The 16,778-nt window shown below is 44.3% G+C and overlaps 1 protein-coding gene across 23 annotated transcripts in view; it reads left to right on the top strand.

The window, feature by feature from the left end:
• Nucleotides 1-105: 105 nt before the first annotated feature.
• KANSL1L (KAT8 regulatory NSL complex subunit 1 like) overlaps nt 106-16,778 on the top strand; it is a 63,395-nt gene continuing 46,722 nt past the window's right edge. For 12 of the 23 annotated variants that reach the window (XR_007708457.1, XR_007708458.1, XR_007708456.1 and 9 more), the window contains exons 1-2: nt 106-217; nt 5,184-6,301. Coding sequence is in view for 11 of the 23 variants with exons in the window: in XM_050711431.1 (XP_050567388.1) it covers nt 5,214-6,301 (1,088 nt within the window). In the remaining 12 variants the exon portion in view is untranslated. The remainder of the gene's footprint in view (nt 218-5,183; nt 6,302-16,778) is intronic. The other 11 variants (XR_007708455.1, XR_007708453.1, XR_007708449.1 and 8 more) reach the window with 4 other exon arrangements.

Genomic DNA, 16,778 nt, shown 5'->3' with positions numbered 1-16,778 from the left:
AGCGCCGAGCGCGCCGCCGCGCCCACGGGAGCGCGCGGGAGGGGCGGAGCGGCGCAGGCCCCGCCCTCGAGCGGCCTGGCCCCGCCCCCTGCTGGCCCCGCCCCCGGGGCGCGGCGCGCTTTAGCTGGGCGCGGACTGTTCAACCGCGGCACTGCGGCCGCGCCGCGCGGGCCGGAGGCGGCGGCGCCGCTGCTGCTGGAGGAGCCGGCGGGCGGAGGCAAGCTCGGGGCGGCGGGGAGCGGCGCGGGAGGGGAGGGGAGGGGAGGGGGAGCAGGGCGAGGGGAGGGGGGACGGGGCGCGGGGGAGGGGGGGAGCGGGGAGAGGGGACGGGGGCAACCGCGGCCCGGCGGCGGTTGGGTCCCGCGGCGCTGGCGCGCATGCGCGAGGAGGGCTGGGTGGGGGCGGGGCGGGAGGGGGTAACGGTTCGGGAGGGGGCGGGGGTTGGCGCGAGGCTTGGGCGGGAGGGGCCCCGCCTCAGCCCTCTCAGGGCTGTGCCTCAGCCCCGTCGCGGTGTTAATCCGTTCCTCCCCGTCTGTGTTGGGGACCTTAGCTCCCCGTCAGTGACACCCTGTCTGCGTTGGGGACCTTAGTTCCCCGTCAGTGACACCCCCTCAGTGCTGGAGACCTTAACTCCCCGTCGATGACACCCCCTCTGTGTTGGGGGCCTTAACTCCCCGTCAGTGATACCCCCTCAGCGGTGGGGACCTTAACTCCCATCACCATACCTTGTGTCTAAGAGTGGCACCGGTCTCGTCTAAGCCCATTTTTTATGTCCCTCCCCAAAGCCACAACTTCACAGGACGGCTGGGCTGTCGGTATGGACCTTGCAGTGGATCTAAAAGTAATACGAATGTTATCTCTATTAGCAGTATACATTAAAAATGACTTCAGATGCTATGCTCCGAATATATGGTACTGCAGACTGAGCAGGAATTAGTTGATGGCGCGGTAATAAACTTGGAAATTATCCTCTGTGCAGCAGCACTGGTGAGCAGGGAGAAAAACAACCCTGTGAGGAGATTTTGAGTCATGGGTTTTATCATAAATGAATACTAATGAGTTCCACTTGAAGTATGTCCTTTTTGATGTTTTTTATGATTAGAACTGTTTGGGTGGTCTGTCCTAAATTGCATTCTTGCTGTTCAAAGAGAGATCCTTTGTAGGTGTGTGGCGGTGTTTCGTTTTTTTTTTTTCCACAGAGGAGAGATTTATGCTTGTATCTCCTGGGGAGTGCAAAACCCCAGGGTTTGTAGTTTTGTCTCTATGGTACGGACTGCACGGTGAGCGCTGCTGAAAGCTGAGACTCCCCGCATAATCCCGTTGGTTTGTTTTTTCAATCTATTAATAGAACAAAATACTAAAATGCTTAAATACTCGTCATGAGTAACGGGGCTGCTCTTGAACTGAAAACAAAGGCTGCCTATCGAGACGATTTCTTTTCTGAAAGAACAGCCCCAGGCATGCTAAATATGGACTTCTTCCCTTTTTCTTTCATACTCCTAACCAGGACATACCCGGTGGGACCTGTACCTCCTTTGTGGCCATTGCTGCCAACTGTTCTATCAGAAAGGGCAGACTATGCTGTGAGCTGTTCCCTCTATTCTTAGTAATCATTATGATCCCGTTCCTCTGGTGAAAATCAGGAGGGCGAGGTAACGTAGACCCGCGTGGATGGATGCCGTGGAGAAGCTGCCCGCGCTTCGCTCAGTGGCGGCTGGCGGTCCCAGCCAGCCAAGAAGCGCCGCAGTAGCGCCTGTCTGCCAGAGCAGCGCTTTATTTTTGTCTGGTGATAATCGGAGAGGCGGGCTGAGAGCAACTAGGGGTTATGGGACAAACAGCTCAACACTGTAGGAAACCAGGTATTGCCAGTTCTGTTGCAGGTGGTATCTAAGGGGCTGTAACGCAGCTCTTGTCAGTTGGAAATAGAATATTTTTGTACACTCTTACTGAACAATGTGGGGTATTTCAGCAGATGCTGTCATCTGCTGGTGGCTTTGCTTTGCTTTCGGAATGTTTTCTAAAGGAGTAAACATTGGAAGTTCCTCTATCTAAAATACAGTTAATCTGTAAATAAACCGGAGACAAGTTAGTTATATTTGTTTGAAATGTAATTTGTGGGCAGAGTAGACACCTAAATTTGAAAGCCAAAAAAATAATACAGAGGAGCCTTACAAACCCTCCCACAAGTGGAAGTTTTAAAAAAGATGACAAAAATCACGAAGAGACAAACCAACACCCCTCCCAAGCAAAAGTCCCCCAGCATATTGTCTGTAGTGTTGTGTAACGTAAGTGATATTGTTATGCAAGGGGGGAAAGAGTCAAAAAGCGAGAGGAGTATAAACAAGCTGCAGGCTGGGAAGGGAATGCCAGCTTGCATGCAGCCGGGCTTGCTCTTGTTGTTTTTTAATAGGGTGCTACTGCTGGCCTACATGAAGACATTAGATTCAGCAGTCGGACAAATTATAGTGAGGTAAGGTGGGTAGAGAAGGGTGTAAGAGCGAAACGTCCGGTAAGGAGTAAGAAGAGCTGGCACGGTGGAGGGCAGCAGCAGAAAAACAGGGGTAGCTGCGGGATTAGGGGTTGGTAGTTGTCATGCTCAGTGGTGAGAGAAGGCAGCAGGGTGTGGGTCAGGGCAAACTGCAATCCCAGGCTATATCCTGCTGGGTAATTAAGGCATTACGGAGGATAAGCATAAAGTCACTTGAAACATCAGTTGCTATCCTGTGCGTGTCTGGTACTGGTTTCTTCCCTTCCCCTTATTTTACATCAGCTTTCCTTTTTACAATACTTTTTAGTCTTTCAAGTGAAATATATATTACACAGTCAAAAAGCAAAACATTTGCCAGTTTAGTGTGGAGGTTTCAACATCAGCACAGCAGAAATGCAAGTAGAACACAATGGAAAAAATCCTTGAAATGGTTTACCTGTGACAAAAAAGCTTTTTCCAGAATGACAACACAGACTTTTCCTCAGTACTGTATTACACTACTTGCCCTCCCTCCCCTTGCTTTTTTTTTTTTTTTTTTCTCCCAGAAGGTAATAGGTTTGGCTCTGAAAACTCAGTTCCAATAAGGGTGGAGTGAGATTATTTTTTGCTGCTTTCTGCCAAAATGAAATAAAATGTGTCAACATGAAAATTGTACAATTTCTGTGCAGCCAAGTGCTTGTACTAAAGTTTGTTTTTAATTTTTTTTGCAGCTCGTAGTTAGTTTTGCTGGTGTGTCAATGACATTTTGTGTGTTTGTGTGTGAACTTCTTGGAGAAACGCCAGGGGCTGAAGTCTGGGATAGTACCAGCTTTTATAAAGTCTTTGATGTTGCTGAAATTAGAGGAACACACGTGAAGCGTCTCACACAGCTGTCTTCAGGGCAGAAACGTTGTGTGAAGTTTGTAAGTTCCTGGGTGAGGGGTTAGGTGGGAGATTTTTCTCTTTGAAAGCATTTACTTTTTAGTTGTGTTTTAGCTTAACCATCTTTTGTCAGAAACTGATAATTGGTGGCTTGTCTGGTGCTCTTTAGTTCAATGTTAGGGGTTTAATTTGAAGCTACTTCAATTTTCCTTTTCTTTCCATCTTTCCCCTAAAGGAGGAAAAAAAAAAAAGCCCCCCAAGCTAAAATAATTGTGCCTGTTAGTTCCTACAGGGGTAGAAGGACACAGAGCTGTCAGCCAGCCTGATCCAGAGAGCATCTCAGCATCACAGGAGTGTCCTTGTCAGGTCCCAGTCACGGGGCTCTTACTCTGAACAGCTCACTGCTAGGGAGAGTGAAAGTTAAAATCCTGTGGGTGGGTTTTTTTAGTACTGTTGTTTAGGGTTAGCGTGAGGGCTGCTGAACCTGGTCCCGGTGATGCTGAGTAGGAGCTGTACAGAGGTGAAAACGGCTGAGCTCCTAACTGCTTTTCAGGTTAATCAGAGAATTTACGGTGAAGTTACTGCGCTACACTCACTTTTGCCACCCTCCTCTTGTTTCTGGTTTTGCCTCTAGTTTCTTAACGAAGAACAGACAGTAGCTTGCTGTCCAGGCTTCTGCGGGCCAGGCTCAGTTCAACCTTCCTTTGTGTTTATTTAACCATCTCCTAAACAGAGTTGAAAGTAGGGTATAAGACAATGATTCCTGCACTGCAGGCTGTGGAATGATAAAATGGGGCATGTCGGAATAGCCGGTAACAAGAAGTGGTGAAGGTTTACCCTGGTCTTTCCATCCCAAAAGTTTGGGAACCCTTGATCTAAGCTATGACAAGCCACAGGCAAAAGAGTTGTTGTAGGAGAGCTGATTGTTTTTACTCCAGGGGATATCGAGGAGTGTTGGGTTTGTATTAAACAAACAGTGCCTGATGAGTAAAAAATGGGATACAAAGGCAGGGGAAGGATTTTAGGAAACATTCAGAACTCACACTTCCCTGTTTTTAGAGCACTAGCCTTGATGACTAGTTCCTTAAGTGTTCTGTGAGTGTATATAATTAAATAATCAAATACTTGCTATACGTAAATTGACTTTGAATACGTTTCTCCTAGTAGTGTCTCTGAGTTTATTTCAGAGTATTTCATCATGTGGTAGGTGTTCTGCTTAGCTGCACTTGTAATAGGTAGCTGCATATCTCCCATTCTCCTGTTTCTGTCATACTGTTGTTGACTCATTTAAAATATAAAAAAAACCCACCTTGAATGAAGACCAAATGCAACTTAAAGTACTTATCTCCAGAGCAGATTAAAACAAAATCCCACCAGAGTTCTGGGTTGGGAATATGTAGATGTGCATCTGTGTCTGCGTTTGTGCATCTACATACACACACGCGTGCTCATTTTAAAATGCATCCTTCTAGCCCTACGGCTTTTGGTCATGTTTTGAGTTTAACCAAGGTTAGATGACAGTCATGAACTCTGAGAGGCTTATTTCTAAGACTGATAGGATCAGAAATGCGATGAGGTGTGAACACTTACTCCCCTGCGAGGTGGAGGCTTTTATTGCACATGGGACAACCTCTGCGTGAAATAAATTAAAACTCGAGTGTGCTTGTTTGCCTCATGGGAGGGCGTAGTCTGTGCATGTTCTTTAGATAACGTCCTTTTTATGACATATTTAAATAATGTTTAAGTGTTGAAAGACTGAAGTGCCTGACCGAGTTGTTGTATTTGTATCGTGTCATGAAAATGAGAAAATTTACATGGCCCGTGTTGTTTTCAGGTTTGCTGTAAACTACCTACAGTAGCTATAATGACACCAGCCCTCAGAGAGGCAGCAACAAAAGGTCATGGTATCCACTTGTCACCTTCTTTGTCCTCTAGAGCTATGGAGTCTGATACAACTTTGTGCATGGAAAATTCCAGAGCAGTGGAAGAGAAGATAAGAGAGGACTCCATCGCACGGATTACTTGCTCAGTCCTGGGGTTCCCCACTGCTGAGCCCAGCCTCAGGAATGATATCTTCAGCATGCAGCATTTCGCTTCTCCGCCGTCCTCCAAGCGCTATCAGTCTGTCTTGTTAATGAGCACAAATTCTGCATTTAGCAACAAAACTGGTAAGCCAATGAAATCGGGAGAGCCTGACCGCTCCAGGATGAGAAGCGCATTACATAATGGTGCTGACACATCGCTCGGTCAGATCAGTCATTCAGGAGCTGAGGAGCAGGTCAAAGGGATCGCTTTTCCAGACACCGCATCTCCAAATCTGGCAGAAACGCCAAGACTTTTGGATTCAAATGTGACCGAATCCAGTAATGCAGAAGAAATGCAGCTCTTAAATGGTAAATGGTACAAGAAGAATGGGTTTTGGGGTAGGGCTTTGGGAGTCTGTGCTGAAACAATAAAAGGGGATTTATTACACCAAATTCTTCACGGGCCTTCAGAAGGGATTTTGAGCTGCACCCCGGAGGAGGTGTATGCTCGCTTACTCCAGTGTGTCACTAAGCAACAAAAGGAAATCAGCCGCGCCAAAAGGACTCAGAAACGTTTACAAATGCTCCTGGCAAAGCACGTTATCAAACACTGTGATCAGCAGCTGAAATGCTTCGTAAAACATCAGTTACAAAGAATGAAGGTTTTCCATGAGCCAACCAGGTTTTCGAGCAGTAGCTCCCTCAGGTGTGTGGAAGGTTGGCCAGAAAGCAGCGCAACTACTTTGGAAAGTAGTTCCAATGCGGATGTGCAGAACGGAGTTTGTGTTGCACCGGGGGAAATGCGGGGCTTTGCACTTTCTGCCGGAGGGCTGCTGTCTCGTGTGGAGAAGGACCTGGACTCGGATGCAACGTGTAGCAGCTCAGATGAAGACTGCGACGAACAGACTGTAAGAACAACTGTGGAAGCGTAAGTGTTAAATTCCTGCTAGACTCATGTGCTTGATGCTTATAAATCAAGCTGGAGGGGGCTAGACCTGCAAATTCCTTCTGGTGTGAGTAACCTCACTCAGTAGGTAGGCCTCCTGCAGGAGGACTGCCGACGTGAGCCAGGTTTGGCAGGGTCCAGCCAGAAGTAGGAGCATGGAACTGTGCAGCATCTACGGAGCAGTAACTTCAGCAGGCTGTAGAGCTAGACTTTGTACTGCATCCTGTCAGTTTGCATTGCATTAGCACTGCTAATTATTCAACACTCCGATGATGCTGTAAATCAAAACAAATAGCGATACCAGTGCAGTAAAGGATCCTTTAGGCCAGTAAAAAAAAAATCATTTTATTCGTGTTCTGAGTTATTAAGTATTAGTCAACATTAGGATCTTGAAGTCCACTATTACATGGTAAAGACTAAATATGATCATCAATGCAGATGTCGAGCCATCCAGAATTTGGGGGGTGCACATTGAAAAAGTTTGGTTCTTTGAATTATAATTAAAAATGTTAATTTACTTAATGAGGTTGTTCTGTTAATTTGAAGCTGGCAAGATTGTTTTTGTTGTTGCTGGTATCTTTTTCAAGAAGTACTAGAGTGAAATTAATGTAATTAACTAATTCTGCAGTTCTCTGGGTCTATTAAATTGACGAGTAACCTGTCAATACAAATTATTGTAGCTTTGGAAATCGGTGATGGGGAAGAGAAGTGGATGGTTAAATTGTTTTAGCCTGTTTTTTCTTTTTTTCTTACCTTACTACAATGTTAACTCACTATCTGCTGTTGAGAAATTGTAGAAAGCAGTGAGAAGACAGCTTCTTTCCCCTTCTGACAGGTGAAGAGAACAGAGCACGTCTTAAGATCTGGTAGGATGTGATGGTGAGAGTAGATAGGTAGGAACTTTCTGCTGCCTACATTTGTAGCACTTGAACTCAGGACCGTTTTTGTATTTGCTGATCTCCTATTACAGGAGACGACTTTTAGGGAGTTTCTGGAAAGCACTAAGAGTGACACTGGTGTTGAAGGAAAATCAGGTATTAAAAAAAAAAAATCTTAGTTTTTTCAAAAGCTTAATGTTCAGAAAAAATCAAGGAAACTTCATCTTCCTTTGGAAGAGAGCTGTGTCCTATTGTGTGGTTATAGCTTCAGCAATGAAAGCTTTGATACGGTGTAGTTGTATCAAATCCCTGCTGCATTTTGTTAAACTCTGTAGATCTCAAAAACAGTAGAAGAACTGCAACATAAACATGAGTTTTCATTTTCTTTTACATATTGTCAGTGGTAAATACAGTATTAAAAAGACCAAAGCGTAATGAGTTGCCAGCTGAGCTATGATCGCCTTAAATGTTTTGAGTCTGCACAGAATTATTCTTTTGAAATACTTCAGTGCAAACACAGCATCGTTGGCTCCTGGTGCTGGAGAATCAGCATTCTTCTCTTAGCTGATACGTTTGAACTTCTGAGTACCAGCTCTGCCTCTGGGGTTCTTATCTGGTGATTACATGAGCTGAATAGGGAGAACTGATGAGAAATGCTGATTCTCAGAGGGTTGTGAATAGTCTAAAACTTGGACTGAAGTTCTGTGCAAGGGCTTTCTTTTTTATTCTTGCCAGGGACAGTCCGATTTCTCATTCTGCCAGTCCTTTAACTTTATTTCTTTTAGCTTTCAAATTCCTTAAGTTATCTTTCCACTTAAGGCTTATTCAGTTTGTTTTGTTGCACTGACAAAAAAATGCAGAGGCTTATTAAATACACAGACACCACCTTTGGCTCAGGACATCCCCAACCTGCAGCTGCTGGAAGCTGAGGGAGTATTCTTGAGAAGTGCTGCTCTGCGCTGCCCCGTTTCAAGGCTGTTATCTGGCCACTGCTTAGAGGCAGGAGACTTGGTAGATCATCTATAGGCTGACTTAGTGCAACCTCTTTTTTTTTTTTTTTTTTTTTTTCTTTTTCGTCTTCTTTTTATGTTCCTCCGGTAAAGCAGCAGGGATGCTATGGTTAGCAGTGTGCGTTGGCAAAGGCTTTGCTGTGTTGTCAGCGCGAAAATCGCCGGTGTTTGAACTGTGCTGCTGGACCCGCAAGCTCAGAGTTAAAGCACTGGCTAATTTAAGTTGAAGACTTTTGTCTGTGTGCACAGGTTGAGCCAATGGTTGAATTAACATTGCAGCAAGGACAGGCTGTCTCTCATCTGAATTTATCACTATCTTAAGCTTGGAATGGTTTTCTTCCTTCTCCACCTTTCCCAAGATGTATCTGCCTGGCTAAAAGGCTGCACTTTTCCTCTGGGGTGCCAAAGGTACATCAGTTTTGCAGCAGTGCGGCTGCTGAGCCTTGCTTTTCTCCTGAGCTTTACCACTTGGAAGTTTCTTTGGGCTGTCTTTGAGCAGGACAAAAACCTAAAAGTTAGCATCCATTTTTACTTCCACTTAGTGGATTTATGTTGCTTTGGAATGCCTTTCTCTCCTAGGGAATTGGTTCTTAGAGCTTTCCAGAAATATTGTGATTATGTGGGTGAGGGAATGCTCGCTGCCTCGCTTTTTGACTTTTATTTCTCACCTGGAAAGACTCCTCCTCTCTGTTACATTCTAGATGTTATGAGGTTCTACTAATGTAGTGACAAATGGGGAAAATGTTTGTGGTTTGCCTGTATCACCTTATACTGATTGCATTTAACTTTCACAAATAATCATGCTAGTCGGAGGCTATTTGCAATAGGTCATTGCTACATTCTTGTTTTGTGTGGGGGGGAGGGGATATCAATTCAAAGCGTAAGGGGAGAGAGAGGACCTTCTCCTTCCGTGTTTACCTGAGACCAGGCTGTTTCCCATCAGCACGGAGAAGTTCCGATTCCAGCCCAAATTTTTCATGGCAGGAAAAAAAATGGATCTATTTTTAACTTTTTGAACCTGTTCATTCTCGTTACCCTGAAAAGGGTTTTGCCCAGTGAGTGTTGACATAAGCTCTTCTGAGCTGTGTCTCGATGCTTGGTGTCTCAAGTAAGATTGTCTCTATCCATCTATTTCAATACCCATGTTGGTCAGTTGCAAATAGCCCCTACAAGGCACTTAGACTGTCGCTCATCCCATGGGCCTTGCATTGGTGCTGTCCTCACACAAGAGGTTCTCGGTCTGCTGGTGAGCGCAGTTCTTTTAGTTGACAGTTTACAGTGCTTCTCTGGTTTCTAGAGGGACTGGAAAATCTTGTCCCATTTCAGAAACTTTATCAAAACATATTTGGGCTTTTGAGTATTTGTCAATGTGAAGAAACAGTTGGCTCATCTCAGGAATATTTGCGTTTTGCTGCTGGTGTCAGCTCTTTAACTTGTCACATCTTTCATGGAAGGTTTCTTAGGCACTGCACCAAACTTTAATCAGTAGCTTGTCATTTCCTAGTACTGTTCTGGCCTTGGGGCAAGAAATTCCCTGCGACACTGCGTAGGGGATATGGTAGTGCTTCTCTGTGCTTTCTTAAAGACAGATGTTAGGTGCTAGCTCCATGTTCAGTGCGTTAACCAAAGCGGATGGAGTGCCCAGGAAGGCCATCAGAAAGCTGAGCATAGGCAGTTCCCTCAGGAAGTCACAGCTCACAGCAGCCAGCTAAAATGCAGCATAGACAACGCTGCGCCAGCCGAGTTTACTTGGAACTTTTTGATCTTTGTTTATGGTTCATGAACATGGAAGATTTACCGTAGAAAATGATCCCAGATTGCAAACAAGGTGACCGGGGGGAGGATGTGAGTTTGCAGTGTTTTCAAGAGCATCTCTCTGCTCAGGGAGCTGCCTATCGTACCTTCCTGGGCTAACTCTGTATCAGTCAGGTGTTTTGTGTGATCCTGATGTGACTGGAGGTTCTGGTTGTTTGCAGTGTACTTCCAAATGCCCTGAGTGATCTTCCAGAATCAAAAGATCCATCCCTGGGGTTCTTTGAAGGCACAGCTGCTCACCCCATCAAACAGTAATGTCTGTACCTAATTGATTAGAGGGAAAAGCTTCTTACAATAGGTTTTTCTGTGAAACAAGTAGCTGTCTGTCTACTTGGGAAAAGTCCCGTGTCCTCTTCCCCCATCTGAATACAATCCCTTTGCATCATGTGGTGGGATTTTTTCCTTCTGAAATATTTTCATGCTTTTCCTCTGATTTTGAAAGACATGTTTTACTGATTATCTTCCAGCAACCTCAAGCCTGACGAAGTAGCACTGTTGTACTTTTCCATGCCCACAGGGTTCATTGCGCCTGGAAACTTTTCTAATGAATGTGCAGAGATAGTAAATCTTCCCCCACCCCCTGCTTTTTCTTTGTTTCCTTTAATTTCTAGTTGGAAAGAGAAAAGATTGGAAATCTACTTTTAGTACAAATACTTGGCGGGGAGGGGAGCGGTAAGGCAGAGAGAATACAGGAAGGAAGAAAATATTATGACTGCTATCTCCAGATCTCATCTGTTTGTTCTAGATTATTTTCCATTTTTGCTAGCATTTTTCTCATGGCTAATTGAGGAACATCAGTGCACTTCTGCAGGCCTCACGACAGAATGCACTGCTTAAGGGCTGGGGCTCATTGCCCATCTTTGAGCCATGTTACAAGGGGAAGCTATTTGTTTTTGCAAGATCAGGTCCTAATTTTCCACTCTGAGCTGTAATTTCACTTCAAACCTGATAAGAGAACTGGATTCTGGTTTTTGGAAGGGGAGGAAGACAGTCTGCCAGCACTAAATGCTGTTCTCCGTTTCTCTTAAGCACAAAACCCCAATTGTTTCCAGTTTTTAAGACCTTTTTAGTTTACAAGTCAGGGAAATGTCTTATTTGCATAAAAGATTAATGTGAGGGCTTTTGAATACATATAAATTCATAGGTGCTAATAATAAGCTGATTTCAAAATGTTTTACACATTGCTTTTTCACGAATTCCATTCTCTTAATTCTTGGCTCCTGTCACTAGGATGTGGGAGGAGAGTTGTTACCAGGGAATGAAAGAAAAACTAGCTTTCTATTACCTTCTGTTTTCTTTCTAGGGGCACAGGTATTATTTCAGAATATATTTTAACCTCACTTGGTTGGATTTCCATACGAGGGATTTACAACTTTAGGGTCGCCCGTGCATTTACTGTTTTTCTTTAGAAATCTGATGTACGGCAATAGCAACTTGGTTTTGTGCAAGACTTCCTTCTTGCAATACCAGAGTAATGCTCTTGTGAATGAGGATCCTGATTTCGAACCTGTAATTACCTTAATATTTCTGCAGCTGCTGAAAGCAGGCTGAATGGTTGTAATGAAAGGCAGCAAGTTTGACAAGCTGTAACGTGCAAGGGAATCTCAGGGCTGGGAATGTCAAAGCTTTTTAGCTAAATAAGTGCTGAATGCATATTAAATAAAAACTTGGCAGTGCTCTTCTGAATGACAACTTAATACACAGTCAACACAGCATAGTAGAGCAGAGACTCTAATAAGCAGACACATGTATGTACATGATATCCTCACGCACTTAATTAAATGGTAGATCAAGAAGAGTTTGGTGCTCTATGTGAACTGCTGATTAATCAGGGTTTTACAGTGAGCATTTCTTCTGTTGCTAAACTGTGAAGTGTGCTTGTTTTAATGGCAAGATTTGTTTACGATCAACGGTGAACTGTCTCTGTTACATCTTATGGAGCGAGGGCATTGTGATTTCAGTTTGCAGATAACGTTGATTTCAGAAGAATCGACTTCAAAGGGATACATCCAGCGCCTTTGAAAATCAGTGTTTGTGGGCCCCGATACAGGAAATCTTTTAAATGCTTTCCGTTTCACATGAAATAAAAAGTGTGCATAAAGGCTTCCCAAAATAGGAATGCTCTCCTGTAACAGGGTTTCATTCATACTGCTAAATATGGGTTAGGAATGTAACTTTAGGTCTCAGATTTAAATGTATTGACCTATGCTCTTTTTTATTGAAACTGAAATCGCTGTAAATTATTTTATTTTCATCCCAACATTCTACCTAGCTGCTGTGGGCCTTGTGTTGGGGAATTTAAATTAATGACTTCCCAATTAACAAACTTCTAATTATCAACTCTGGCATTAAAAGAAATGCGAACTGAAGCACGTGCATCGTAACCTGCGCTTCCTCCCAGCCAGCAGGGGCACACAGTGTAACCATGAAATTCAGTAGGCCTCCACCCCAGGATCCTACCAAACCCACAGACCAAGAAGGTTGCAACTGTCCAAACACAGATTCGTCCTTCTGTCCGTCCCTTGCCCCTGCAGCCCCTGGCGCTCCGTACAGCCAGAGTGAGGCCAGTTGGAAGCTGGAGTGAGATGTCACGGCACTGCCACACCTGCCTCCAGAAGAATATAAGTGCAGATTTGGGGACAAACTTCTGAGGTTGCAAAGGAGCATTGATACTCTGCCTGCATGCTGCAATAATGTGCCAATGTACTTGTCTTTAAAGGATTATATTGTAAGCTCTATCTTATTTTATGTTGATCGTGGGATGCAAACGTAGCACTGCTTCCTTGATGTCTTTTTTCAAGGGCAGTTGTGTAATACTTACAGGGAATTTCTAGGCTTGTGTTCCTGGTGTGTTGTTGTTAGCCTATTGATGTTGTGCCATTTCAAAGATGAGAAAAAAAGCCTGATTCCAGGCAGCCCTGGTGTTCCTGAGTTGTTTTTTTTTTTAATTTTATTTTTTCCTATGCATGTTAGCACTACCTGCTTCTATGCTCTGTTGATCTGATCTGCACCATGCAAAAGTTAAGTGGAAGAAGCTGGCGTGCTGGAGCAGCCCATGGAAACTTAAAAACTCATTCCGAAATATTTTGAGCAAATGACATTCATGGCTAAGCATTTTGCAGGTGTTTTTATTTTATTTTATTTTATTAAAAGGTGAAATGGTGCTGGCTGTTTACCTTTTGCAGGTTTTTACTTCTCGGGTGGTTAATATTCTAACTGACCCTACCTCCACCAGCCAGTTTGGCCTTTTATCATTAACATCTGTGAAGAATTACGTAAAGAGAACTGAAGGTGAAAAGCACCTACCAGTTCATGAAGTCAGCTGTCGGAGTTCAGCACTGTAACAGATAACTGTTTTAAGAAGCTGAATGTATTTCTTTCGTTCAGCCCTAAACTAACAGTTCAGTGCAAGTGTGACGATTCAGTCTCTGTATAAGAGCTATAGTAATCGTATGATTCGGTGCAGGAGCCCTGTAGCTGGAAAATACTGGCTGTAGCATCTCCTTGGATTAGAAGATGTAATTTCTCCTATTCTAGGATATCCGTGCACAGAAACTCCTTTTTTCTCTTTATATTTTCAGTTATCCTACAGTTGTTTTTTTCCCCAAATACTGATTTCTCCCTTTGCTTTTCCCCTTCTCACTTTCCCTTCTAAACTTATTTGTGGAAAACGTAAAAATCTTACTGTGTTGCCGCTTATTTTTTTCCCCACTCTAACTCTGTATCATGAATTTTCTTTTCTAGGGAAACCCACAGCTATGGTTGATAATTTGAGGTATTAATGCCTAAATTCCTCAGGCCTGCTGGCTAAGCACAAATATTCAGCTGGATAAAGTTTGCCAGTTTGGGAAGACAAGAGATGGTGGGCGCCAGGAATTGTTGCGATAAGCAGTTGCTGATGTCTGTAGACGATAGGGAGAGCTGTAACCCATCTGCTGGGAGGCCGGGTAGTGTTTCGGAGGGAAATCTCTGCCAGGTAAAAACTCCTGGTGAATGCCAAAGAAGACAGCAAGCCCGACTGCAGACCTTTGCTGAGGTCTCAGCATAACTCTGTGTACCAGAGAGCCTCTCTCAACCCATGAGGGGTTTTTAAGTGTGTAGTTTGGTTTGGTGCCCGTTAGCGCAAAACGGTGGCATATTGCTCTCCGTGTTTGGTCTGTGGTGACTGTCAGAGTAAATAAGCAGTGTTCTGTTGTGTGGTGCGATGCCAGAGGATGATACTAGCTGCAGTTTGTTTTAATCTTGTTTTCACTCTGGGATGCATGGAAGAGGTTGAGCTCATGAGGCAGCGCTCTGATTTTTCTTTCATGTCCTTATTATGGATTTAACAGTTAACCAGTCCAGGGGAATTAATACTTCAACAGCAACTGAAGTTAGTTAATTCTGAAAACAAACACTGAGTAGGCGTGCTGGAAGAATTAGTCCTTGAGAAAGCATTTACGGGTCATTTCATAGTTGGACATGTTTGTTTAGCCATTACGAGGATTGGAAGTTTTTGGTGGGAGTGGGCATTTTTATCTCATGAGTAAAATCTAGATAAGATTGTCTAGAGTACATTCACTACATGTCTGAATTCACCTAATTTAAGCATTTTTTTTATATGATACCATCTCCTGGTTTTCACAGGTTAACTCTTGTTGACTGGCAGTGTCTGGAGAGAGAAGAAAAGTAGCCCTGATGAATTTCACTGCTGTGCTGTCAGAAGCCCCGTGCTCACCTTAATGCCTTGCAAAAATGCTCGTATCCAAGCCAGCTGCTTTCTGAGCATTGCCACGTGTAGTCCCAGGCAAGCTGCCTGTAATGCTGGTGTAAAATTAGGGCCAGTTCAGGACGTTCACAGGCTCGTGGCTCCGCTCCTGTGGGACCACACAGAGCTAGCGTGCTGTTAAGCTGGGGTGAGACAGTGCCACGGGGTGGATGTGAACTCTTTGGTGTTTTCATACGATTGAGTGAGCTTCCTGAGACAACCGGGGGATGTGTGATTTTTATTTATTTTTTTTTTCCAGCGTGTGTTAAGTCTCATGAATTTCAGTATGAGTCATACCATGTCTGGATAGGATTTAAAGATCGGGAGAGTTTTCTGATTATACACTTTTCAATTTCCAGACTCGAGTCCTTCATCAGAATAGTAAAGTTCTGCTGTTGTTTACAGTGACTCCTCACAAGACAGGTGATGAGCTTTTTATCCTGAGAGTAATTAGTCTGTAGTTTATGAGCTGATCCTTGCTCCCAAATACTTCATTGTCACACAGTTGGCAATAGGCCTCTGGTAGCACAGGAGATCCCAGCAAGAGGAGGAGATGAACCAGCAGAGCTGGCCGCGGTCAGGATCACTGCATCGCTTTGGGACTAAATCATCTGAAAACTGGATACCAGAAATATGTGGGATTAAATGGAAGGGGACCCAGCACGGCAGAGAGAGCAAAAACCACAGGGTTAGGAAACTGAGGTGGGCATGTAAGTGTGAGAGGATGTCAGGAGCAGCTGCCGTTCTTACATTTCCTGTGGAATTTTGGAGTTTTTCCCATCCACCCAACGTGAATGCCTTCCTTCCCTGCTCGTCCTCGTTGAAGAATGTCGTAACTTGACAATTTTGACGTTCTTTGAAACAAAGCTTTTGGGAGGAGCCTGTGTTTTGAGTTGGCAAACCTGTGTTCTGGAGTCTTGCTGTGGGTCTGCTGCAAGCATCCTCCTTTCCTGTGCGGTAGGAAGCATCCTGTCATTGTCCCTGCAGGCATGTCATGGTAGGGGCATGCTAAGTGTTCCCTCTTGAAATTAGGAGGCTGGAAGGCTTTGCTTTCCTTTTAATTTTCACAGCTTAAGATAAGTGTGGAGAACCTTGCTTTGCATTCAGCTGTATGCTCTGAAGTATTGGCTTTCCAGAGCACCTGTGCAAGACCCAAACAGCAATGTGTGCCTAGCACAGCAGTTGTTATTTTGGCTAGCAGTTCCTCTTTGCACTTGGTTAAGTAGCCTGGGGTTGTTCTTTGGGACAGGCTGATCTTAACTATTGGAAAACATAAATCTCACTCTCAACTTAAGGGAGGCCCTGGGAGGAGAAGACGCTTCCCAAAGTCCTCTTGCTTTCTTCAGTGTTGGTCTGATTACATAAATGCATGGTCTGTTCTTGTTTCTCTGTTTTGGGAGAAAGGTAGGAGTGCTGTGGGGTTGTAGGGAGCTGGGAGGACAGATTTGTAGCCTGGAGTATTCCTCCTTACATTCTGTCCACAGATCATGGCTAAAAACTTCCAGATCAAGTAATAGTACCAGCTGTAACATCAGTGCATTATCAGTGCTCATCAGTTGCCTGTTCAGCCTCAGCAGAAGAGAGTAGCTTTGAAATACTCATACTGCCTGTGCTGGTGTCAATCCCAGTTTGAATCCTTTCCCATACTTCAGGGCCATGCAGTACAGCTCCCTAGTTACATTTTCATCGCACTTAGTCTGCATTCTGTGCTCTTTGTGGCTTGTTTGTTCTTTTGCATTTCTTTTTTCTCTTTCCTCTTGCAAGTCATGCAGGACTGACCTCCTGCAGTTCAGCCAAAACAGTAGAAATGCCAGCCAGCATCTCAGCGGAAAACAGATTTTGCCTCTGCTGCAATTCCAACATGTTTTTCTAGGGAGATTCAAATGGTTTGTTTGTGCAAAATGAATATTCTTCCCATTCTTGTGGCCCTGAAGTAGTGCAGGAGATCACCTGCAGATCTAGAGTCAGCTCAAGAGCAATCAGTTTATCTGCTGATAAATGTTTCACTG

The sequence above is a fragment of the Cygnus atratus genome, chromosome 6 (genome assembly GCF_013377495.2).
Source record: "Cygnus atratus isolate AKBS03 ecotype Queensland, Australia chromosome 6, CAtr_DNAZoo_HiC_assembly, whole genome shotgun sequence".
Lineage (NCBI taxonomy): Eukaryota > Metazoa > Chordata > Aves > Anseriformes > Anatidae > Cygnus > Cygnus atratus.
The sequence above is the reverse complement of the archived record's forward strand: the minus strand, read 5'-3'. Positions and strand labels throughout refer to the sequence as shown.